Genomic DNA, 27,580 nt, shown 5'->3' with positions numbered 1-27,580 from the left:
TGTCGTAGCTTTCTGATTGTCTGGAAGGGGAACAAAATGTACGCCGAAAGACAAATAAAATAGAGAAAATGTTTGGAGGTGTGGTGGATTTTATATTTATTAAAATGAACGCGCACGCGCACGTTCTCATAAACATATAACTTGTCATGCAATAGTGTTCACATGCACACAGACACATGAACGCATTCATTAACACACACAGACACACACACAGACACACACACAGACACACACACACACACACACACACACACACACACACACACACACACACACACGGGCACACACATGTGCACACACACGGACGAACAGACACACACACACACACGGACAAACACACACACACATACACACACACACACACACACACACACGTACGTACGTACACACGCACACAAACGCACACGCACGCACACACAAACAACAGGCCAACAATGGGAATTGTGTCTGTACTTATATTTAATGAGTGCGAGATCTTTATTTCCACAAAAACAGCCAAGCTGATTTAGCGAAAAGATATCGTACTCAGTGGAGTTAACCAACTAAAGATGATACGTCAATACATTCCGTTGAGAATTGTTCATAAAGCTTTGCACTAACCAGTGACGCATACATGACATTTGTATTAGGCCTATTGCCCGACGAACAGTGCCACCACCAGGGCTGACGTCATTCCAACGATGACGACAACAAAAACACGAAAACAAATGTAATCCAAGGTGATGGCTAGATCTTTCCACGTTGATAAGGCTTTTCTTTGAGGCTTACCGCTCCGAAGTGTCTCTCTCAGCATTTGAGGATTTGTTTGTAATTCACCGTTGTTAACATTAGAAACGTTTACATTGGGAGAACTCCATTCACTTGAGAGAGTGTCATTCTCTTGAGTGCCTTTTTCGCTTGGAATCCTGGATATTTGACACTCGTGGTGTACTTTGTGATCGTCACACGGATTTTGTGCGTCATCAGTGTCGAGGCTGACGTCATTAGGTTGGCTGCCCATGATCCCGACCTTGTGATAGAGCTTGAGCAGACAGACCGTGGTGACGACAGAGAGGGCGGTGGTGACACTGTAACAGACACGTCATAGTAAATGAAAAGTGATGAGTCTCACCACATAAATGCTTCTTATTTCTACATGTGTATTGTTGATGTTGTTAAGATTATTATATTTAAGATTGATTTAGAGCACTTATGTTGTGTATTGTTGCTGTTATTAAGATTATTATATTTAAGATTGTAAGGCGCTTCGAATTATTTTAGGATTTGCGCCCTATAAATACCCTTATTATTATTATTATTATTATTATTATTATTATTATTATTATTATTATTATTATTATTATTATTATTTAAGTTATTGAGACATCCCAGTGCACTAAGGGATTTATAGAGCAAATCGAGAAAATTCATTATTGAACGAAGCGCATAGCGCTGAGTTCAATAATTATTTTCGAGATTTACTCTATAAATCCCTTAGTGCACTGGGATTGTTTCAATAACGATATTGTCGGTACCGCCAGATAAGAAAGAAGATTCAAAACGCACATTTTGCAACGCGCATTTGGTCGGGTTTGTGTCAGATCTACTTTTGTGTGGGCTGTCTCAAGTGTGTCGTGCTTTCGTCACACGCAAACTCTTGTTTTAATTTCTGTTGGTAAATTCCAGTGTAGCGTTAAGCTAAAAAGTGATGATCTTTCATAGAGACCTCATTTAAACTCGGAGAAAGGACTGTGCTCTTAGTTATTTGCGATTCGAAACCTTCATCGAGCTTCGACAGATTGACTGTGCAGAGTTTTGCCCCTTGCCAAGGTCGACGGAAAGCACATTTTCAAAATAAATGTGGCATGTTTCTCGTGTGGTATCTTCACTCATCGGGGAGTCTGGTACTAAATATGAACGGTAAGAATGCTCTGAACCCTACACGTATTATATCCCCATCGTTTTATCGTTCACATTTGCCCAACATGTTACTTTGCTGAGCGGGATTTATGTCGTCTGCTAGGCGGCTATGGCAATCGAACCACTGCACTGAGTCTCATATCAAAAACAAAAATTGCTCGTCACGTTGCACTGAGTCTGCACGCATGAGGCAGGCTGGTAATAAGTCTTATATATGGTAAGAACGTTCTAAACCCTACACGTTTTTGATTCCGATTGTTCTTGCCTTGAAATAATAATTCGGAAAACATTCATTTACTGAACAGATGCAGTCGTATTTCAGTGTAGTCTGCTACGTGCTGATCTAGCTGCTACGTTATCGGAATAACACTTGTGTTTTCAGTTAGCTGCTGGGAATTGTATACTAACTCATCATTTGGTAATGTGGATAATAAGCTACATGCCACTAACATGGCATGATTATGAGAGGAATCTTCGCAAGTCGAAACTGAAAAATTAGACACAGCGGGTTCTATTTTTAGATCAGTGGCAACTGTGGCACAGGCACATGCAATCTGTCAGAAAAAAACCACTTCTGTTTTAATTGAGAAGCAGGAAATTTATGGTCATAATCATTGGTATTGTGGAGAATATAAGCTACATGTCATTAATTAATTCTGAGGATGAGAGTACACTCTCGCTTAGGCAAAGGGCGGAAGAATACGCTCTGTGGAAAACAGTTTTAGCGCATCGCCATTAGCCAATCAACTGGTTCACATCAGTCATGTGACACCAGTACTTACTGACAATTATTATTATTATTATTATTATGTAACACAAGTTTGACACATTTATACATGTTTTCTGTCCATCTCGCTTACTGTCGTGTTCAGGTGAGCATACTAAAGATATGTTTCCATATAGCGACGCAACGGCGGCGGCGCTGGACAACGACAAAAATGCTGGCTGGCGTCTCACGGGGGATAACCAGAGACGAGTTGCCCAGAGCGGTCTGCCTCGGGTCGCCCGCAGTGCGCATGACAGAAAGCCGTTTCTTGGGGCAGTGCAGGAAAGCGCTCGCAAATCACTCAGCGAGCGGCTTTGGGATATGCTCACCCACCGCGCGCTTCGTTTTCCAAGATGGCGGCGGTGTTTACACTGCGATGCCGTGTAGCGTGTCGCGGTCTTCTCGGCGTGGTTTCAGTTTGACGTGACCCGATGGATCAACCGTTTTTCAAGGTTCAGGGACTACCCCAGCTAAATTTCCCATCATAACTACGTTCTGTCTGACGATTTCACTTAGCGAATCGTCTGCTAGTTTAAGAAGTGCAACTTTTTTCATATCTCGCAGCATTCGTGCCTTCTTCGTCGCCATCTTGAAGCGATTTGCCTCGTTATGATCCCGTTGCATAGCCCAATCCAGAGCGACTTTGCTCTGAGCGCGCCACTGTGATTCTGAGCAACGCATGGCTGATAAAGGCCGAGCGGAAGCCGAAGGCCGCGCCTGACACGTTTGAAGGCAAGTTTTGTCTGTTTTCTAGGTATTGTTTGATTTATGTCGGGAGTTAAGGCAAGCTACTGATTCAGCGATGACTAACTTTGTTTCTTGATGCATAAAAAGTCAGGGAGCGGTTGATATTTGCCCGTAAATAGCATTCAAAGCTGAAAATGTCGGCGATCGAGCACCGAAAATGGCTGTTCGATGGGTTTCGCAAGTAGAAATGTGCTTTATTTCACCAAACCAGCTCGTATTTGACATCGGTTTGGCATTCTAGTACGCCGAGAGCTGCCTACCGCGAACGGGATAGCAGACGCGGCACGTGTGAAAGAAATTTCAGAAAAGCGTACAAGCGTATCCCCTGTGCGTCTGGCGGCAGGCGAATTGGTTCAATTAAAAGCGGCACGGCAGGCGGATTTTTCTTTCTTTCTTGTTTGACATCTGATGATGAATCAGTCAAAAAAACTCACACAACCATGCTGTATTTAATGATCAATTATAGTTCAAGCTACTTATGTTGGTGAGAACATTGAAAAGACGAGAAATGAAATGAAAAACCCGCGGTTTTTTTTTTTAACAAAATGCTCAAAATAGGAACGAACCCGGTGCGTTTGACAACCTTTTAAAGAATCCTTGCTGGACAATATGCAGCTCAGGGAATAATAAGTGTCTGACGAAAATACCCAGTCAAAATAGATTATAAACCTGATTGAAGGGGGTCTTCGAACATCTGGAAAGACTCTGACCACGCCCATTTTGGGCGCGAATGCCGCGTGACAGAAATTTAACAAAATCTTGCCGCCGAACCGTCGTGCAGCACGTCGCCTCGCGCATATGGAAACACACGTTCTTTGTTACTACTTTTGCGGTCAGTTTTGCCGTTGCAGCCACATTGCCGCCGTCGCGTCGCTATATGGAAACATACCTTTAAGATGACATCTGGCGTCCGCGTGTTTTGCTCAAATAAGGCACTTGAGACCTGTTTGTTGTTTTTGTTGTTGTTTAATACTTTTGATTTGTTGTTGCGACTGGTTGTTTTGATAAGCCTAGTAGATTACGGGCATATTTTGTTTGGTAGTTTTATGACTTACCTGAGAGAGGTCAGGTAGATCATGAGCAGTGACACCTGGAGCGATGACCTGGGCATGGCGCTGACCAGCACGGACAGGTTGACGGCGAAGGCGAGCAGCAGAGACATGCTGAACGACATCTTCTCTCCGCACTCCTGGGGCAGCAAGAACACAAAGCCAGCCAGCAGAGCAAGCAGCACGTTGGGCACCACCAGAGTCAGCGTGTGGAACAACCGACGTCTCTGTAACAAATGTATATGGATTGAATATATGTAGGCTGCAGGGTAACACACCAACAGCTTAACACACCCATGATATGACAAAACAAAAGACCATGGTGCAAGGCCTGAAGAAAGTTGTACATCCAATGTCAATACGAAGCGACAATCAGATGGCATGAAGTAGGGGAAGGGCTCCTAATATGGACCGGCTCCTAATATGGACCACCTCCTGTTCTGACAAACTAACGGCGCTTGAGCGCTCAAAACAATTCCATTCGCTGTATTCACCCTCTGTGGATAACTTGCACATGTCAAATCAGTTGCAGAAACACAAACCTCAAACCCGTTAGGCTTTTTCTCTTTTTACACTTAGTCAAGTTTTGACTAAATGTTTCAACATAGAGGGGGAATCGAGACGAGGGTCGTGGTGTACGTATATGTGTCTGTGTGTATGTATACAGCGATTCCGAAAAAAACTACTCGACCAATCATCATGAAACTTCACATGAGAGTTCCTGAGTATGATATCCCCAGACGTTTTTTTCTCCATTTTTTTGCATAAATATCATTGATGACGTCCTATCCGGCTTTTTGCGAAAGTTGAGGCGGCACTGTCACGCTCTCATTTTTAAAAAAAACCCATTGGTTGAAATGTTGGTCAAGCAATCTTTGACGAAGTTCGGACTATATGGGATTGCATTGCAGCTTGGAAGCTAAAACAATAGTGAATTCATTAAAGTTGTCATTAAAATCGATTTTTCGCAAAAAGATTTAAAATAGATTGCATTGTATTCTTCATAAAATTTTGAATCTGAAAAGATCTACATGTCATGTTTACTCTTAAAATGTGATCACGATTAACGAAAACAGGTTAATTAGTACCAAGATTGAAATTTAAAAATCGATCCAAAAATGATTTCATTAGCATTTCTTAATTCCAAAAACATATAGATGTAATTTGTTGTATTCAAAACAAGCTTAGAAAGTTAAAAAGAATACAGAAAAGCGCGCTTTCTTGCTTACCGCAATACGCTTTGCGCTATACTAGCTTGTCAATTTCACTTCGTGTTGCACGGGAAGAATGAGCGATTTACTTGCCGCGGGGATTGACGAAGCTGTTATATCTTGGTGAACAAGTACCTGTGCGTTCAGTTTCATTCTGTGAGTTTGACAGATTGACTAAATGTTGTAATTTCGCATTACGCGACTTGTTTTCACTTTTGGCACCGTTCACTCTAAATTTGCCGCCTAAAACGGACTCGTTTCTGTCCACAACCAAAGCTGTTATCACATAAAAATGGCTATATATGACAGCTAAGACCGTATTTGTTTCATTTTAGTAGTGTTGACCCCGAGTTTCTACTGCACACAAAAACATAATAGCAAAATATCAAAGTATGTGTGTATCCCATAATATGGACCACCTTCAACAAATCGAAGAAAAAGAAAGCTATTTTCATTAATTTATTGAGAAGTTTGCTAGCCCTCAAGATTTCAAAAAAATAATTTAAATAGTCTTCTTTTCGTGGTAGGTGATAATTACCGTAAAATCCCTAGCATAAGCCCACCCCCCCTGTGCACAGATTTAGGGCAAAATTGGGGGGTGGGCGTTTGCTAGGGATAGACCCCTTTGCACAAAGTAAGTTTTGTGCTCAACCGTGTATTTGAGTGAATACAAACCCCGAAAGCATGTAAGTTAGGTCGTGTGAGTAGAAGTGAAGGAAAAAAGAAAAAAAAAGGACTTTGAGGCAAAGAAGGCCAACCATGAGAGAGAGAGAGAGAGAGAGAGAGAGAGAGAGAGAGAGAGAGAGAGAGAGAGAGAGAGAGAGAAAGAGAGAGAGAGAGAGAGAGAGAGAGAGAGAGAGAGAGAGAGAGAGAGAGAGAGAGAGAGAGAGAGAAGGACTGGCTCTTCTGAAAACAACACGAGCATAGTCATTCATATAAATTTATAAAGTAAAAAGAAAATCGCCAGACCTTTGCAAGGACAAACAATAACAACACAATTCCGGGGAAAAGAAACTTGATGAAATGTCGAAATGTCAACACCAATGAAGCCCTTTCTTTCTGTACAGGGAAGAAATTACACGATCGTCTTTGGAAATGAAACGTTAACTGAACTAGGATTTTGTCTTCAAAAGGCCCAATCTTTCTGAGAAAGAAAAACCCACAAACTTAGGAAAAAAAAGAGAAGAGAAACTCGAAAAAACATGAACGATGGGTGGGAGTGAGGAGAGGGGACAAAGAATAAGAAAAAAGGAAAGAAACACGAAAAGGTAAAGAAGGGGAAAAAGATGACTTTTAGAACAGTCTGCACAAATCCTAGTGAAAGTGAGCCTATAGTCTCTTTGAAAAAAGCAGGTTGGGCGTTTGCTAGGTAGTTACCCCTGTGCACAACTTTTGGCACAGAGTGGGGGGTGGGCGTTTGCTAGATGGTGGGCTTATGCTAGGGATTTTACGGTAGTAACTTAAACGAGTACTGACCTAGTACCTTGGGAAGACGAAGTTTGAGTGGAACTCCATGAATGTAGTTTGCTGGAACGGAAGGATATGTGAGAGAGCGCATGTCCGGAAGAGCCATATTTTAACGCACAGATCACCTAGTTTGTTGTAAAAAAGAAATAACAACTGATGATCTGAAAATTAACAGGTTTGGAAAAACATTTTTTTATATTCTTGGGCGGGTACCTTAGACTAGGGAAGGGCACATATCCTTCCGTTCCGGCAAACTACATTCATGGAATTCCACTCAAACTTCGTCTTCCCAAGGTCAGTACTCGTTTAAGTTACTAATTCCATTTCACGTAGTTTAGCCGAAACTACAGGAAATGTGAGACTTCAAAGTATGTTTTTTCAAACGTTTCTCATAGTCATACCTCATTTTCTCACTTTCACATCAAAATCCATAAGACCACACCATCAACTTTGTTTTTAGTGCATTATGCCTCTTTTATTTTCAACATTTTCCAGTGCATTATCTATGCCTGGGTTTTAAGTGCATTATCTATGCATCTTTGATTATTAAAAAACATTTTCCAGTGCATTATCTATGCATTGTTTTCAGTTATGAAGACTTTTGCCACAGTGATAATAGTCTCACTGCTTTCCTAGCAGTCTACCTTTGTCTTCTTCAGTGAAGTGCCTACTTGTAGCTCTTACAATTTGACCTGCCCATGAATGTCCACATGATACTCTGAACTTTTTGGCTTTCTGCTCTTTGCGAATCATCAACTGTTGGTCGATTGTAAAATCGCTGGAAAGTTTTAGCATTCGACCATCCTGTTGATTTTAATGTATCATCAATACATACATCAGTTTTTAACATAGCTGATGAGGAAGCACTTCTAAAGCTATGAGCAGTGAACCCTTGGACACCAGCTGACCCCAAAACCTATTTCATCCAACGAGCTATCGAATCCTTCGATGCTGGTCCATGTGGCCGTCCATAACACAAAATAAGTTTTTCACAGTCTCCACGAACCACTGTGCAGTCCTTGCAATGTATTCTTTTAAACAGCTTACAACACACACTTGTTGTTCCTCCTCATATTTTTGGAGGTGTATTGGGGTCTACTATGCTTGAGTTTATCAACTACATGAATCTTGCATGATCCCTGATTTAAAAACTGAACACATGATAGTTTCAATAAATGAATTGTCTGCACTCTCTGTGCCAAAACAATCAAAAGTAAAGCACACAATTTTAATGTTATTTCTTTCAAAGAGAGTTTGCTATTGTCCTCACTATTTCTGAAAAAAATCCAATAGCACAGCCACATCCCAAGTGGTCTTTTGGCGGGGCAATGGTGTTCTCAGCTGAAACACACCTCTAACAACATATTAACAGGTGTTCTCCCATTTTCTTGTCGCCATCTGTTTGTACAAAAAGCGGAGCATCGGTTTCAGACGTGCGCTAATGGCGCCGGAAATACGGATATGGCTCTTCCGGACATGCGTTCCCGCACATTTCCTGTAGTTTCGGCTAAACTACGTGAAATGGAATTTCACTTATTTTCAATCTGTTTTGTATAAGCTTCTTTAGGTTTTTGGTGTGCTTCAAATAATGCTCTCATCAACCCGAAACAGATAAATCTAAAGCATATTTTAATTAGTCTGACTTACACACTAAGTTGTATCATGTTATTTTGAAGTATAGGGGTCTTTTTACAGTGATTAGTGAAGGCCTCTTTACTGGTCCATATTGGGTACCCAGGCTTCTAATATGGACCATTTGTAATTTTGTTCTGTATTTAATTTTTGCTGAATGTCTACCAAAGCTAATTCACTCTTATTAGGCCTGACGGTTAACCTAAGAGAGGAGGACTACCAACCACAAAATAAAACTTCTCCGCAAGAAAACAATCTAATTATCAGCATGAAACAAAAAGTGATCCATATTCGGAGCCCTGCCCCTATATAAACACTCCTGCAGCAGCGAGAAAGTCCAATCCAGTCAGCAAGGCAAGGAGAACGCTGGACATGATATTAAGCGTGTTGAACAGGCGACGTCTCTGTGGAGCTGAAAGATGTGCTTGTGACATGTAAGACATAAGATCATTTATTGTCCATACAATTAATACAATGGATGGAAAAGTGTGGTTCATCTGCTCCTAAAACAGCCAAACAAAAGTGTGGTTCATCTGCTCCTAAAACAGCCAAACAAAAGTGTGGTTCATCTGCTCCTAAAACAGCCAAACAAAAGTGTGGTTCATCTGCTCCTAAAACAACCAAACAAAAGTGTGGTTCATCTGCTCCTAAAACAGCCAAACAAAAGTGTGGTTCATCTGCTCCTAAAACAACCAAACAAAAGTGTGGTTCATCTGCTCCTAAAACAGCCAAACAAAATATGACAACAACCTTAAAAACAACAAGTCGCGTAAGGCGAAAATACAACATTTAGTCAAGTAGCTGTCGAACTCACAGAATGAAACTGAACGCAACGCAACGCAGCAAGACCGTATACTCGTAGCATCGTCACTCCACCGCCCGTGGCAAAGGTAGTGCCCGTGGAATTGACAAGAAGAGCGGGGTATTCGTTGCGCTGAGAAGGATAGCACGCTTTTCTGTACCTCTCTTCGTTTTAACTTTCTGAGCGTGTTTTTAATCCAAACATATCATATCTATATGTTTTTGGAATCAGGAACCGACAAGGAATAAGATGAAAGTGTTTTTAAATTGATTTCTAAAAAAAAATTTGATAATAATTTTTATATTTTTAATTTTCAGAGCTTGTTTTTAATCCGAATATAACATATTTATATGTTTTTGGAATTAGAAAATGATGGAGAATAAGATAAACGTAAATTTGGATCGTTTTATAAATTTTTATTTTTTTTTTACAATTTTCAGATTTTTAATGACCAAAGTCATTAATTCATTTTTAAGCCACCACGCTGAAATGCAATACCGAAGTCCGGGCTTCGTCGAAGATTACTTGACCAAAATTTCAACCAATTTGGTTGAAAAATGAGGGCGTGACAGTGCCGCCTCAACTTTCACGAAAAGCCGGATATGACGTCATCAAAGACATTTATCAAAAAAATGAAAAAAACGTATGGGGATTTCATACCCAGGAACTCTCATGTCAAATTTCATAAAGATCGGTCCAGTAGTTTAGTCTGAATCGCTCTACACACACACACACACACACACACACACACACACACACACACACGCAGACACACACACACACACATACACCACGACCCTCGTCTCGATTCCCCCCTCTATGTTAAAACATTTAGTCATAACTTGACTAAATGTAAAAATAAGAACAATAAAACCCAAACACTCAAAGTCCGCCACATCCATACTGCACACACACACACACACACACACACTCGCACGCACACTCTCGCGCACATGAGTTGCTGGTAAGAGATAGTAACCAATGCATTGCACTTCTATCACAATCCTAAAACGTATGGATAATAAAAATGTCTGTGTATGCATACCTTGAGATGGAAGAAGACGACGAACTGAGAATACCGTTTCCCCATATATGCATGCAGTCTGGGTTTCACGGTCAGGTCGGTCAATATCCACTCCGAGTTCTCCGCAAAGGTGGAAGAATCAACCACGGCTGACGATACGTTCATATGGACCTGGGGGGGGGGGGGGGGGGGGATTATGTAGTTTATTAGCAGATCTTTTCTGTACCCCCGCCCCACACACACGGACACACACACACACACTCACGCGGACGCACACACGCACGCATAAACACCCGCACACACACACACACACGCACACACACACACACACACACACACACACACACACACACACACACACACACACTCACACTTTTCACATTCAATTCAATTTGCATTCCTTCTTGATTTATTTGTATCATTACTTGCTTAATCATACACCCATTGGTTTTGTGTACCTATTTCTTTTATTCTTTATCTTTATATCAAACTGTGTTATATATTTATTTATTTATTTATTTATTTGAATATTTATCAGTCTATCTATTTATCGAATGTAAAATTTATAAAGCATATTTTAATATTGTGTCTGGACTGTATCACATGTTCATAACCATTAGTTATGCGCTATAGAAATCTCCTTAATAAATAAATAAATACATTTTAGTATTGTTACATTCATGGTACTTACTCTCACTGAGCCAAAACATTATTGCAACAGATTTTTCACCAAAATTAAAACATTAATTCCCGTGTCATTTCATCCAAACTTTACATTCCAGTTAATGCCATTTACTTGACTATCTGGATCACCTTTCGGATTAAAGATTACTTTTACACGGATCACGTGACCGCCGCTCAAATAAGGGTACCCTTAAAACCGACCAGACAAAAACGGCATGTAAAGTTTGGATGAAATGACACCGGAATTAATAATGAAATTTGAGTGCGAAATCTGTTGCAATAATTCTTTTGCTCAGTTTGTTTATTGATGTATCTATGTACATATTCATTTTTGAATCTATTTATTTAAATATATAACTTATCTGTGGATAATGTTACCTCCGACTCTGGAGCGGTCCACATTTTGATGATCATATCACACTTCTGCGTGTCAAACGGGTAAAAAGTGATGTCCAGACTGCACAAAGTTTCCTTCATACCGATCGGAGCCCAGATTATCTTGCCATCGTTAGAAACACGTGCGAAACTCCCAACACCGTCTTTGGTGTCTGATAGACTGTTGGCCACATACAGATTCTGGACAAAAAGCAGGCAACAACAAAACACAAAATGTTTAATTATACTTCAGAAATGTTGTCCAAAATCCGTTCATTCAGGTTCTAGAAATAATGTTCAAAGCAAGAGGACACAGAAGGCAAACATTTAGGTGCCGATTATTTTTTAAATTTAATTTTTTATTTTATTTTTTGGTGGGGGTGGGAAGGGCACGCATAAATAAGAGTCATCTGTGTTTTGTCTTTGTGTAAAATGTTACTTCTCCAGAGGTTGTTTACATTCTTATACGAACATGTTAGCAGGGTTTTACCAGGCATGCTTCATCCCGAAGAAGCGAGCGTTTGTGAACAGTGAAGAGTATAGGAACAGCTTCATAAATAATTGGAACACTCGGTACGTGCAAATTTGAGAAGGTCTGTCTACAGCAAGGCCATATAGTGTTTATAAAATCTAATTAGTATCCTAATGATGTACGATACCAATACACGGACATCCTGGGCTGACATTACAAGTAATTTACTACTACTGAACTGATGAATTCACAGATACAAACTTTGTTTTCAAAACTTTTTTTTTGTGTGCGTTCCTCGGAAGACATGGAGAAGAATGTTTCTGGTTTTTTTAACTAGACGCCATTATTCGCATTATAGCGTCTTCTGAGACTTAGTGTCACTTTTGACTTCAGAGATTTGACTTTGGAAGAGAGAGTCAAGAGGATACGTCGTAATTGTCTTGAGTCAGTGTAGTTAGTCCTTAATTATGAATGACACTTTGGGGTGGAGATTTTTCCGAACTCCCAGGTCAACTTATGTGCAGATCTGCTAGTGCCTTATCCCCCTTCGTGTGTACACGCAAGCACAAGACCAAGTGCTCACGGAAACAATCTGTAATCCATGTCAGAGTTCCAAGGGTTATAGAAACAGGAAAATACCCAGCATGCTTCTTCGAAAGGGGGGTATGGCTACCTAAATGGCGGGGTAAAAACGGTCATACACGCAAAAATCCACTTGTGCAAAAATACGAGTGTACGTGGGAGTTTCAGCCCACGAACGCAAATGCAGATAAAAAGAAGCTTGCAACACTAGAATAAAATGTGTCATAAAAATCGTCCCTTTCAGCGCTTGACGTCAGTTTGACTGGAGCGTTGAGAAATACAGAACCCGGCAATCCCTTAAAAATCAAGTTGGTAACTACTAAATGAAATTTACTTGCAACACCAGGCTTGTTATACACTTATTTCATTTGAATGCGTGACGTGTGTTGCATTAGTATACGATTTGACTACAACTTTAAAAGTTTTCCTTTCTTAATTTCCAATTTAAGATAAACCATAGTTTACAGCTTAGGGAAACCATCCTGTATGTTTGTGCTCATGCGTTTAAGGTGGATTTGCCATTGTGTAACTGTCTGTACTGACCGGAGTCCAGATGAGATCTTCAGACAGCTCAATAACATTAAGTCCATCGAAGTCAGCAGGGTCCCACTTAAGGAACTGGTCAGTCCACCTCATCTCGAACCACGAGGAATGACTTAATGTCTGGTAGGCTTCGTTCACCTGTCAAAACAACGGAACAACAGTAACATGTATATCATACGTCATACTAAGCCACGAGTAATGACGTAATGTCTGGAAGGCTTCGTTCACCTGTAAGTTGCAGGTGTGCTAGATTTGGACAGTTAACGTGTTCTTCCCAACAGAGGGAGAAACACACACGCACGCACGCACACACACACACACACACACACACACACACACACACACACACACACATACACACACACACACACACACACACAAACACACACACACACACGCACGAGCGCACGCACGCACGCATGCACACACACACACACACACACACACACACACACACACACACACACACACACACTAACAAAGACCGACTGAAGCACGACGGCAAATAACATAAATAAATGAATATAAATAGATAGGTAAATAAATAAATAAAACAATAAAAAAAGCGATCAATATATGAACCAATCAATGAGCGAAAGAATTAATGTATGCAGCGCGAACTGCTACGGAGTTTACAAACCTAACCGAAGTAATAACAAGTCGCGTAAGGCGAAAATACAACATTTAGTCAAGCTGTCGAACTCACAGAATGAAACTAAACGCACTGCATTTTTCACCAAGACCTCGTGGCATCGTCAGTCCACCGCTCGTGGCAATGGCAGTGAAAATCGACAAGCCAGAAAAGCACGGTAGTAGTTGCGCTGAGCAGGATAGCACGCTTTTCTGTATCTCTAATCTTGTTAATTTTCTGAGCTTGTTTTTAATCCAAACATATCATATCTATATGTTTTTGGAATCAAGAACCGACAAGGAATAGGATGAAAATATTTTTAAATCGATTTCGGAAATTTTTTTTTAATCATAATTTTCATATTTTTAATTTTCAGAGCTTGTTTTTTTTATCCGAATATAACATATTTTTATATGTTTTTGAAATAAGAAAATGATGAAAAATAAGATGACAAACATGTTTTTGGATCGTTTTATGATTTTTTTTTTAATTACAATGTTTAGATTTTTAATGACCAAATTCATCAATTAATTTTTAAGCCTCAAAACTGAAACGCAATACCAAAGTCCGACCTTTGTCGAAGATTGCTTGCTCAAAATTTCAACCTATTCCATTGAAAAATGAGAGTGTGACAGTGCCGCCTCAACTTTTACAAAAAGCCTGATATGACGTCATCAAAGACATATATACAAAAATTGGAGAGAAAAAAATCCGAGGATATAATTCCCAGGAACTCTCATGTAAAGTTTCATGAAGATCGGTCCAGTAGTTTACTCTGAATCGCTCTACACACACACACACACACACACACACACACACACACACACACACGACCTTCGTCTCAATTCCCCCTCTATGTTAAAACATTTAGTCAAAACTTGACTACAGTAAAAGTAAAAAGCAAAACGTCTCTTGTAAACAGAAACAAAACAGACAGAAAAAAACATAAAGGGAGAAAAGTACACCCCCTTTCCCACCATAACCATCCAGGATAAATACATACCTCTTGGATAGCGACGACCCCGATTGTCAGAGAGACATGAGTAACCGTACGGTGAGAGTGAACAGGACGGAGATGATGATTGTAGTCCTTCAGCAACATCGCCTCCAGACGGTGGTAGTCTGAAGCGCGAATGTCAACACCCTGGTTCAACCGTCCTTCTGATGAACTGTTCACGCCAGAGGCTGAAGATGCTGAACAATATCCCCACCAGGTTATGGAGAAACACAGAAGAAATGTTGCTGACATTTTTAACGGAGAACACATTGTTGATTTTTAGTTTGGAACAGTCACGGGCGACAGGATTCTGCTGCTTTACTGCTGAAATCTTCACAACAGAGAACGAGGCTGGAAATGCTTGACAACAATTTCACCATGTCATGGCGAAAAAAAGTTCCTACTGATCTACCCCTCTTAAAAGTAAAACACATTGCTGAGTTTCAGTTTGGATCACACATGCTCGGAGTCTGTTACGTTTCTGCTGAAATCTTCACGTCAGAGAAGAATTCTATAAACTAGGATGCCGAACAACATCTTCACCGTATTAATTAGGGCGAGAACGAGCAGTCATGTGCACGTGCTTCGGGTTTTCAACGTAGAACGCAAAATCGAATAGCAATTGCTTATGGGCAGAATATACCTGCGCAGTTTCAGCGGCACAGACGACGCACGGCCTATCATTTATGCCGCGATAGGGATTATGACGAGTACTTGGCCTGTTTTCCTTTCATGCAACGTGTAGCGGGCTGGGATAATTTGCAGTGTGTCGTCGGTCCTGCTACCAGTTCCAGTACCACTGTGTAGCATAGTGTAGTTGAAAAAATTCAAAATGGTGAGCTGCGAACGTTAAAGCCCCACTCCGCCTCGCATGATATTCATTTCAGCAAGTCGATTTGTTTTCTGTGGTATGTGGGCAGTTAAGCAAACAGAAATCGTTCCTGGCAATTATTGTCGTGGAATATCTAAATGTGTGGCCAATTTGAATAGCTCTCAAACACCAGCTCTGCTATTAGTGAGTGCAATAGCTTTTGTTTGCTTATCCTCAGACTTTCCATTTAAAGTTTTGTTTCCCACCGAGAGCCAGCTACCTCGTCTAACGGCGTTAACCAGCTTTGAAACTTGCTCCCAAAAGTCGACTAATTCACCCAGTTTGCATCCAGGCTCCCTACTTTAAAAGTTTGAAAAGTTCGAACTGTACCGACTTTGTATTGATGATAAAAAAATATTTTAACAATGTTTGAGTAACAAACTGTCAGTTTGTTATTTAGATTTTAAAAGTTAGTTCTAGCGCCATAACGAGGCGTCCGATTCACACCTTTCTGTCAACGCAAAATAGATTCTTTGAAAAATGCTCGCTCTTTATGTAGGGCACCTAGGGTGTTCTCTAGCGGTAAGTGCTCAAACGAAAGGGTGTTTGTACTGTGTGTACAAGCCTGGCAGTGTCCGAGGCCAAAAACTGATGGTTTACGGGAGGCGGAGTGGGCCTTTAAATTCTTTCCTTTCTTAGCTGGATCGTACGCGTAATTTTGTTATCAGGGAATACGTTTAATATATATTTAACATTGTAATTTGTTTGCTATAAAGAAAAACATTGCTAGGAAAGTGTGCAAGCTTGGAGGCAGTACAATGTCTGGGATTTAAAACTAATTTTACTACATTCATTAAAAACAAAATCTTATGCGTTAGAGTGAAAATTCCTAGGATTGAAAGTTTCGTTCCAGAAAAGAGACTCATCTTCTTAATTTGAAGCTTCGTTTTGGGGAAAAAGGACACTGTTATGTACTGAGTTTTATACTTTTGAGGTTTACACCAACAGATTCAATTTCATTGAAGCAGTGGGAGCAAGTTTCAAAGCTGGTTAACGCCGTCAGACGAGGTAGCTGGCTCTCGGTGGGAAACAAAACTTTAAATGGAAAGTCTGAGGATTAGCAAACAAAAGCTATTGCGCTCACTAGCTAATAGCAGAGCCGGTGTTTGAGAGCTATTCAAATTGGCCACACATTTAGATATTCCACGACAATAATTGCCAGGAACGATTTCTGTTTGCTTAACTGCCCACATACCACAGAAAACAAATCGACTTGCTGAAATGAATATCATACAGACTTAAAATGTTTCTGAGAGAATCGATGACAGACAGTGTATCTCCGGAGAATAAAGCCGTCAAAACTGTCCGTAGGCGTGCGTTTTGTTTGCACAATAAATAGAGCGAATACCGCAAATATTGCAAATACATTGCAGTCATACCCTAGCTGCCGACCACGTCTCGATAACGACCACCTGCCAACAATGACCCCCCCTCCCCCCCTCCCTCCCCCAAAAGATCCCCGATGACTTTTTTCTTTACAATTCACCTTTCCAAAACGACAGCCTGTCCATGACAATCACTTTTGGTCGGTTCATTGGGTGATCCTAATAGTGTAATAGACAGGTTCGAATGTATTCAATTATACACTCGAGAATATCTTCTCGGATGATAACGTAATCGCTATGAGCAGACCAGAAAGAGAAAGATAGCACGGAGGGATGGTGTAAATCATTTTCTGCGTGCATGATTTGTTGGCTTTATGGCCCGTAACGATCAGTAATAGTGAAGCATGTGATTATGACTCATATGACAAAAACAGCATTCAAACCATCATCAAATCTTGTTGACTGTCTGGAAGGGAGTAAAAGGGACAAAAAACACTAATAAAATAGAGATAGTGTTTGTAGTTTTGGTGGAGTGCTCGCGCACGTACTCACACACACTAACATAATTATGCATGCAATAATATTCACACGCTTGCAGAGAGACACATGAACGCATGCATTCATTCATTGAGGCACGCACGCACGCGGGAAGAAAGACACACAGACACACACACACACATATACACACACACACAAACACAGACACAGACACACACACACGCGCGCACGCACGCACGCACGCACGCACGCACTCACGTACGCACTCACACACGCGCGCGCGCAAATATCAGACCGACAATGTAAATTTTGAGGTGGCTGTTTATTTGTTTGTTTATTTTTCGATAAACACCAATCAACCAACAATATAACCACCTAGCAACAAGCCCGAATTCTCATAGCTCATGGGTTGAGAAGGTACACTTTGTGGGCACTACCTTGATCTACCTTTAGTGACGGAAAAGTTTTAAACGCTCAAATGTACGAAACATACATTTCTGGAGCAGACAGCGCAAACATACCGCATTTAAACTAACAACTTCAGGTTTTAACACACGAAATTCAATATAAAATCCATGAGTTCGGTTGTTTTTTGAATCCAAATCCACGTTGTACCAGAGACAAGGTCTCAAGGCAAGTAACTCTCATACTTTGTGTAAAGACTAGAGTTGTTCCCCTTCCGATTGATACAAATTGGGTCGCTGCGACAAAAAGACTACAATCTGTCGGTCAAATATTGATTATTGTCATTTCACAAACAGAACACACGCAAGCAAAGGCAAACATGCATGAATGTCAGGAAAATGAAGCGGTCCTATACATTTCTTGCTTCAGAAAACCGAAGCAAAAGTTCGTCTGCTACTCAATAAGACGTACACAAATTTCCTTAGCGACACCAACACATGAAAATAACACAAACTTCTGCCTTTATCGCCTCAGGAGAACATCGACATAACTATGTACTTGATTTTATTTCAAACCAAATAAACTGCTGTAAAGCGTTAGCGGAATTGAATGATTTTGACGGAACTTTTCAACCGCGCAATAATCACTCGCCTGTGTAGGTAGACTGGCAGGGTGATAAGGACTCGATCAAACTGTCACACAAAAACACCTTTTTTCTTTGAAAAACTGAAGAAAAGAGAAATAAATTGGCTTCACACCTCGTCTTAGTGAATATTAAAAATAATGGTCTTGCGGTCATTACAAAAAAAAAAGCTGAAGCTCACATTTTTCATGATCCGCTAACTTCGATCATTACTGTATTTGTAATATTGACTACGTCTCGGCATGATACCTCTACTTATTGTCCGTTGAACAGTGCCACCACCAGGGCTGACGTCATTCCAACGATGACGAAAACAAAAACACGAAAGCAAATGTAATCCAACGTGATGGCAAGGTCCTTCCAAGTTATGAATGCTTTTTGTTCAGGTTCACCGTTCAGAGGTTTGTCCTTCAGCATATGAGGATTTGTCTGTGATTTACCGTTGTTAACACAGGAAACATTTACATTCGGAGAGCCATTTGGGCTGAGAATGCTGGATGTTTGACAATCGTGACGTAGTTTGTGATCGTCATTGTGATTCTGTGCGTCATCAGTGTCTATGGTGACGTCAACAGGTCGGCTGGCACCACAGAGTCTGCGCAGCCAGATGGTGAAGGCTGTGACCTTTGGCCCCATGACCCCGACCTCGTGGTAGAGCCTGAGCAGACAGACCGTGATGACGACAAAGAGGGCGGTGGTGACACTGTAAAACAAAAACAAACCACAGACACGTCACAGTAGATATTTGTTGTTGTTGTTGCTGTTGTTGTAGTAGTTCTTGTTGTAGTTGTTTGTTGTTGGTTTTGTTGTGGTTGTTGTTGTTGTTGTTGTTGTTGTTGTTGTTGTTGAGGAAGCAAGAGTATGCATTGTACGTCATTCGGTCGAATGAACAGTGATGAGTCTCCCCGCACAAATTCAAAGTTCTAAGCCCACCTCGCAAACTATCGTTTTCTGTTGAGCTTACCTGATATTGCATTTTGCATCGGTGTATTTTGCTACCATAAAGCACTTTATGGGGTTGTTGTTGTTGTTGTTGTTTAATCCGTTTGATTTTTGATGTTTTTTCAACTTGTTTGATTTCCTTGATAAAATTGCGCAATACTATAGAAAGGATCAAAGGATACACACATCAGCGCTTGGAATCATTCACCAGTAAAGACTTTGACTCACATGAGCGAGGTCAGGTAAATCACGCGCAAGCCATCTTGTTCTTTTATGACTTACCCAAGAGATGTCAGGTAGATCACGGGCAAACAAATGTGTAGTGTTATGACTTACCCGAGAGAAGTTAGGTAGATCACAGGCAAACAAACGTGTAGTGTTATGACTTACCCGAGAGATGTCAGGTAGATCACGGGCAAACACATGTGTAGTGTTATGACTTACCCGAGAGATGTCAGATAGATCACGGGCAAACACATGTGTAGTGTTCTGACTTACCCGAGAGATGTCAGGTAGATTACGGGCAAACAAATGTGTAGTGTTATGACTTACCTGAGAGAGGTCAGGTAGATCATGAGCAGTGACACCTGGAGCGATGACCTCGGCATGGCGGTAACCAGCACGGACAGGTTGACGGCGAAGGCGAGCAGCAGAGACATGCTGAACGACATCTTCTCTCCGCACTCCTGGGGCAGCAAGAACACAAAGCCAGCCAGCAGGGCAAGCAGCACGTTGGGCACCACCAGAGTCAGCGTGTGGAACAACCGACGTCTCTGTAACAAATGTATATGGATTGGATATATGTAGGCTGCAGGGTAGCACACCAACAGATTACCACACCCATGATATGCCAAAACAAAAGACCATGAAGCAAGGCCTGAAGAAAGTTGTACATCCAATGTCAATACAGAGCGACAATCAGATGATATGAAGTGTAACACTCGTGCGGCAGCGAGAACACCAATCCAGTCAGCAAGGCAAGGAGAATGCTGGACATGACAACATATATTTTAAAAGCGTGTTGAACAGGCGACTACTCTGTAGGACACTAGCATATATAGGGCGCAGTGGCGTGGTGGTAAGACATCGGCCTCCTAATCGGGAGGTCGTGAGTTCGAATCCCGGTCGCTGCCGCCTGGTGGGTTAAGAGTGGAGATTTTTCCGATCTCCGGCCCAGGTCAACTTATGTGCAGACCTGCTAGTGACTTAACCCCCTTCGTGTGTACACACAAGCACAAGACCAAGTGCGCACGGAAAAGATCCTGTAATCCATGTCAGAGTTCGGTGGGTTATAGAAACACGAAAATACCCAGCATGCCTCCCCCGAAATCGGCGTGTGCTGCCTGAATGGCGGGGTAAAAACGGTCACACACGTACAAATCCACTCGTGCTAAAAACATGAGTGAACGTGGGAGTCTAAGCCCAGGAACGAAGAAGAAGAAGAAGAAGAAGAAGAAGAAGAAGAAGAAGAAGAAGAAGAAGGTAGGTATCCTGTAGAGAATAATAAATCCTATTAAGTGTAACACTCCTCTGGCAGCAAGAATTCTGCAAGCCAGCAGGGGAGGGGAACGTCAGTTAATTGAGCGTACCCGTGCTGAAACACTCGCATGGCTACTCGACACAAAGAACGTGACTGTCATCCACCAGGACCGATGACGTGCGCTCAACCCGCACTAAATGAAGTCCTACTCGACACAAAGAACGTGACTGTCATCCACCAGGACCGATGACGTGCGCTCAACCCGCACTAAATAAAGTCCTACTCCGTCCACAAAGAACAGAGAGCGACATGAAAGATGTGCGTGTGACATACATACCTTCAGATGAAAGAAGACGACGAACTGAGAATACCGCTTCCCATAATATACACTCGGTTTGGGTTCCACGGTCACGTCGGTTATTTGCCACTCCGAGTTTTCCACGAAGAAGTCAGAATCAACCCTGGCTGACAATACGTTCAAATAGACCTGCCAAAGGAAATATCTCGTTTGCAAACTGATCTTTTTGTATCACACACACACACACACACACACACACACACACACACACACACACACACACACACACACACACACACACACACACACACACACACACACACACACACACCTACTTTGAAAATTCATTTTTGCATTCTTTCTTGATTCATCTTAGTTCTTACTTGCTTGATTACACAACCATTGATTTGTTTTAACCTATTGTTTGATTCCTTATCATTTTATAAACCTGTTTTATGTACGTGTTTATGTATCTAAATACGTATCAATACATCTAAAAAAAATGTTATTGAATGTATTTATAAAGCATATTTTCCACAGGTTGATGTCCATTGTGCATGCATGGTACTCAATTTTTTTTTCTAACTAAGGACAATGGGGATAAACCTTTCGTAGCGCAAGTTCTTGTTGAAATACAATTTCCAATGGAATATGCGATTTAGTTTTCTTAGCTTTGCTAATGCACATTTTTGCTATCAATAAAACAAGGTTTATTAACGCTGATTCCTTTTTTTTCTTTACATTTTTAAATCAACAGCCTAAATAGCTGGTTGAAAAAAACTTTGTTGTTGTTGATCTATCTATCTGTTTATTTATCTTCTTGACACAAACATTTTTTGACTTATCTGTGGATAGATTTACCTCCAACTCTGGAGCGGTCCACATGTTGATGACCATATCACACTTCTGCGTGTCAAACGGGTAGAAAGTGATGTCCAGACTGCACAAAGTCTCTTTCACACTGACCGGTTCCCAGATTATCTTGCCATCGTAAAGAACACGTGCAAAACTCCCAGCACCGTGTTTGGTGTCTGATAGACTGTTGCTCACATACGGGTTCTGAACAAAACAGGCAACAACAACAACAAAACAAAATGTTTAACTATTCTTCAGAAAATGTGTCCAAAATCCGTTCAATCAGGTTCAAGATATATTCTTGAAAAGAAGAGGACACAGACACCAAAGATCGAGGAGCAACATTTTTTGTATTGTTGTTTTGACAAGCATAAAGACTAGTCGTCTGGCTTTTGTCTTGGTGCGCAATGTATGTTTTTCCAGTTAAGACAAGCCATAGCTTAAGCCTGTCCTTAATTGGACGAAGTCGACTTCACGAAGCTTCCGGAACTAGAATTCGTCGAAGCTTCGAGGAAGTCAAAGGGAAGGCACTATGGCGGCGAAGAGAGTTATCTGTTCTTGTCTTGACGTCTCAAATCTTATTAGCCAGAAAGCGGATGCGCGTATGCATATGAGTCATTCTCCAAAACTGGTTAACAAAAGTGGGAATATGAACCAAAAATAAAGCTTAATTAATTTGAGTTGAATTAATGATAACAAGGTTCTTTGTTATCCGAATGACAGTTTGAAAAGCAAGAAATCCTTTTTCTGACAAATTACAGGGATTGTGACACAATTTTGTTCATTATGCAGTCATATTAAGTAATTGAATGTTGTGTGCTTGATAAGCATCTATAAGGAGGGTTTTTCGTTTTCTTATTTGATTTTTTTACAATATTTTACTTCAATATTTTTTGTCAACATTTTTTAAAAATATTTTTTTCCAATTTTTTTTTTACATGCTTACAAATCAACATTGGCACGTACATAATCATAATGGTAAAAAATTGGGGTCTTCATCTTCGCCGGTAGCAAAGGGCGTTACGAACGTACACTTCCAAAATGTCAACTACACCTTCTTTTTTCGTGAATGACGTCATTATTCACGACAAATTGTGAGAAAAAAACGTCACGCATCTGTATGGCTGGGTGATTAACAAAGGGGCAAACATGAAAATGTATGCTTTTATTCATAATGCTAGCTTATAATGAAAACGGCCGTTACGAACGCATCACGTGTGACACAAAACACTCTCCGAGACATCAAATTCGTCCAAAGTGTGTCCTCGGTTGAATGAATGCATTTTCTGCATCTTCAAGCTGCACTTGTTGACTTGATCGAAAAAGAATTAGTGATTGTAATGAATTTCATTTGGTTACAGCGGTCGGAAAAATCTAAGTGAGCGTGACAACATTCGATGCGTTCGTAACGCTGTTTTTAACTTCATTTTATGGGGTCTCAAACACAAAGGACATAACTGATACAACGAATAATGTAACAGAAACGAATAATGTAACAATTGTTACATTATTCGGGGGCGGCCCCCGAATAATGTAACAATGTTACATTATTCGGGGGTAGCCCTTTTATCAACTTAGAAAAAGTTAGACTTAGATTAGAAAAAGTGTAAAATAGCTCATAATACAGTCTCGGGTTAGGGTTAGCATCCACTCTAAAAAATCACATGTCAATCACATGGCATGCACGCTTTTTGCAGAATCAGTGACGCCACTCGCACACATGCACAAACAGATAGACACACGCCGTTATACTCTGATTCTACCCCTCTCCCCCTCCACCCCCACCCCCACTCCCTCTTTCTATCTCCCCTCGTTCTCTCTCTCCGAGCTAACCGTCATGACACCCCATCAGAACGCCCGCTTCGTGCACCCAGGTCCGAAGCCAATCAGATACCCACTTTGAGCACACACCTTTGCTGTCAAACGTTTTTCATGAATTCCCTGCAGATCCGAATAATCCTTAACAAAACACAGTAGGCAAACCTATTACAGCACTATTTTGGAAATATAAATTCGGTTTCGAGCTTGTACAAAAACAATGTTACCAGTTTAATGAAAGAAACAAGATTAAGACTGTTGCGTTGTGGTAGCCTTCGTACTACATTCCATAAATATTCTGTTGTTAGAATGGGTAAATCCCATAGTGCAGATTTAACATAGCTTGTATTGTGTTAGAGAAATAGATTTCATTGACCTTTTGTTCTATTCCTGTAACAAACAAACATATTGGTAAAACAATAAACAGAAATTCTATCTTAAAAAAGCAAACAACAATCTAGTTTGTATAATTATTCATTGGTATTGTCAGACATGAGACCAGCAAATGTTCCAAAAGTAGGAAAGTAAGCCGGGCTCCAGGGGCAACGCCCCGGTAGGGGGTTCAGGGTGGCAAAGCCCCCCTGACGGAAAATGAATGTTAGAATTATAAAGGCCATTTTGGGGCCTCTCCTGATAGCAAAAAATTAGATCATGCCTTTTTAAAAAGCTATAAAAACCACAAGAATATGTTTTTGCATTTTAAACAAAAGTGTAATTTATAACAATCACACACACACAAAACTTACTTGAAAACTTTCAGAACCAACACATTTTTTCCACCAAGTCCGTATTTCACCACGCAGTGGCCGTTGTCGCACCACGTGCACACGGCCTGACCGAGAATGGATATCTTGGCAATACTGTCGCCAATGAGCTGGCGCCTTTCTTTCTTGTTGATAATGGCAGTCACTTCTTCTGACAGCCAGTTGGCTTTCCACTTGTTTTTCACACTTTGGTCATCGATCGTAAGAGCTTCCACAGCCGACAAAACAATACGGAATCCAGACGCCATGATGCTACCTTTTTCACCTTCGGCGTTTGGAGATCGGCAGCCAATCAAAACAACCCGCAAACCGCCATCGGTGAATAATTAGGCTTAGGCGATAATCGTCGGAGATCGACAGCCAATCAAACGCGACCCATGATACTGCTATGGGTTCACGCGAGTGCTGGGGTACGAATGCACTGACTTCAGACGCAGACAGCTTCAGCTGAACTGTTCATACCACCACCCCCCCCCCCTTTTTTTTCTCAACGAATTTGCATCGATCTCAAAAATGGTCTGTGAGCTAAGGAAAATATCGGAATTCCGATAAAATTCGGACCAGTCCCATGTCTGTTTATTGTACATAATTTTGAATATTTACACTCAGATAGCTTGTGCTCGCAAAATATGTGTCGGTGTGTATTGATATGGAACTCCATTACAAAACTAGACACATTTTTAGTTACGAATACAGGTTTAGGAACATAGAATCAAAGAAAAGAACAAGTTACAGAACGAAAAAGATTGGACCTGATGTCGGAAAAAAAACCACCCCAAAACAAAACCGCGACGACACTTATCTTAATGCTTGTCCAAAAGTGTTTTTTCCACGTGTATATTAACAGGAGGTTTGACGCCCCACACACATATGGGAAAGCCGAGGCTAATGATGGCGGACACCATGTGCTATGTCCCAAACCCTACTACAAATCGGGAATAACACATTAACATACACATATTAATTCGCACGCACATACTTATCCCAACGACATAAAATTACAAACATAAACATTCATTATCACATACACATTCATGCACCTGCCTGTGGGCATATAATGTAATGCATTTCCAAAAATATAATGACATTTGTTTTGGTTTTTCCTCGGATAAGAGAAAAATATTTCTTATATCCGGAGTCTCCCGATAAGAAAAAGCTCGAATGTAAGAAAGCAAAAATAATTTCTCCTGGACATTCTTATAAGCCCTTTGTTCTTGAACTCACTGGGTGAAGGGTCATTCGCATCATCACGCACGAATTTGTGTGCATCATAATAATTATCAGTCTAGTGTTTCCTAGGGAATTATATTTACAGAGAAAATCTCGATAGCAATTTCAAGGAAAAGCTACATCCGCCACGAATAATGTAACAATTGTTACATTATTCGGGGGCGGCCCCCGAATAATGTAACAATTGTTGCATTATTCGTGGGCAGCCCACGAATAATGTAACAATTGTTGCATTATTCGTGGGCAGCCCACGAATAATGTAACAATGTTATATTATACGTTTTTGTTACATTATTCGTTGTATCACATAACAGCAATTGCACAGGAATGAACCTTTATCATTTCACAAAGTGACTTTTCAACAAATCATCCAAAATCAACTTATCGTGTAAATGAACTGTAGCTTCCAATGTAAGTACCGAGCCTGTTTCCATTTTTATGACGCCATTTTAGTTGATTTACTGACATTTGTACACTATATTAAATATCAAAATACAAATATGTTCATTCGTTTTGCTGTAGGTGATTCTTCAAACATATCTTTATCCAGATAAACAGGGGGAAAGATCTAACCACATTTGCTTCTGTGGAAATTTCATTTTAAGTGACCGACCAAAGAATTCACCAGCTTTGGAGAATGACTCATATGCATGGCTGTTGGTAGTCTTGACCAGCGCGTGGTGTGCTTCTTTCTGAGTACTTTACGTCACAAATGTACTTTACGTACTTGATGATCACGTAAGTAAATTGTAACACATAAGTTATTTGTTCTATTTTGTCTACTGAGCACGGCCTGGGCCTGTCGGCGTGAGTGCTGGGATTTCGAGCTATATTCAACATGTCAATGCATCGCAGTATGAAATAATACAGGTAGGAGGTTAGTTCTTGTACTTCGGGTCAACCTAAGTCGATAAATTGATTCTTCACTCCGGTATTAAGTCTGATGTCGTCGTCCATCTTGAATGGAAAAGCACTCTTCTGACAAAAAAAAGCAACTTCGTTCCGAAGCGAAGTAGGGGTCAAAGTACCACGCCGTAGCTGCAGGTTTTCGGTATAAAGACTTCGCGAAGCTTCGCCAAGTCGACTTCGAGCTCAATTAAGGACGGGATTTACAGCTTGGGGAAAACATCCTCTAGCTTTGTGCCCATGCGCTTAGGAAGGATTAGTTGCCATTGTATAATTTTCTGTACTGACCGGAGTCCAGATGAGATCTTCAGACAGCCCAATGATATCAAGTCCATCGAAGTCAGCAGGATCCCACGTGAGGAACTCATCAAACCACGTCATGTGAAAATACGAAGAATGACGTAATGTCCGATAGGCTTCGTTCACCTGTCAAAACACCGGAACCTCATTAACATTTATATGATACGTCATACTGAGCCACGAGGAATGACATTATAAGATGTTTGGTGGCTTGTTGACAGACCAGCTTTTTTGTTGGTCCCAGGGGACCATATCGTCTTTTGTTTCATCTTTATCGACCAAGGCCGAAGGCCGCGGTTGATAAATATGAGACAAAAGGCGATATGCTCCCCGAGGACCAACAACAAAGTGCTGGTCTGACAAC

At 40.9% G+C, this 27,580-nt stretch overlaps 2 protein-coding genes across 2 annotated transcripts; both read right to left on the bottom strand.

The window, feature by feature from the left end:
- Positions 1–451: 451 nt before the first annotated feature.
- LOC138964354 (neuronal acetylcholine receptor subunit alpha-6-like) lies at positions 452–15,359 on the bottom strand. Its single transcript, XM_070336285.1, has 6 exons — positions 14,888–15,359; positions 13,254–13,391; positions 11,660–11,857; positions 10,619–10,768; positions 4,468–4,688; positions 452–1,067 (listed from the first exon to the last, which is right to left on the bottom strand). The coding sequence occupies exons 1-6, from the start codon at positions 15,149–15,151 to the stop codon at positions 632–634; spliced, it is 1,407 nt and encodes a 468-aa protein (XP_070192386.1). The 5' UTR covers positions 15,152–15,359; the 3' UTR covers positions 452–631.
- Positions 15,360–17,525: 2,166 nt separating this feature from the next.
- LOC138965544 (neuronal acetylcholine receptor subunit alpha-6-like) lies at positions 17,526–27,297 on the bottom strand. Its single transcript, XM_070337727.1, has 6 exons — positions 27,205–27,297; positions 22,205–22,402; positions 21,383–21,532; positions 20,118–20,338; positions 19,089–19,326; positions 17,526–17,543 (listed from the first exon to the last, which is right to left on the bottom strand). Exons 1-6 carry the CDS (start codon positions 27,295–27,297, stop codon positions 17,526–17,528), a joined length of 918 nt encoding a protein of 305 aa, XP_070193828.1.
- Positions 27,298–27,580: the final 283 nt, after the last annotated feature.

The sequence above is a fragment of the Littorina saxatilis genome, linkage group LG4 (genome assembly GCF_037325665.1).
Source record: "Littorina saxatilis isolate snail1 linkage group LG4, US_GU_Lsax_2.0, whole genome shotgun sequence".
Lineage (NCBI taxonomy): Eukaryota > Metazoa > Mollusca > Gastropoda > Littorinimorpha > Littorinidae > Littorina > Littorina saxatilis.
This window is presented reverse-complemented; position numbering and strand designations above follow the sequence as displayed.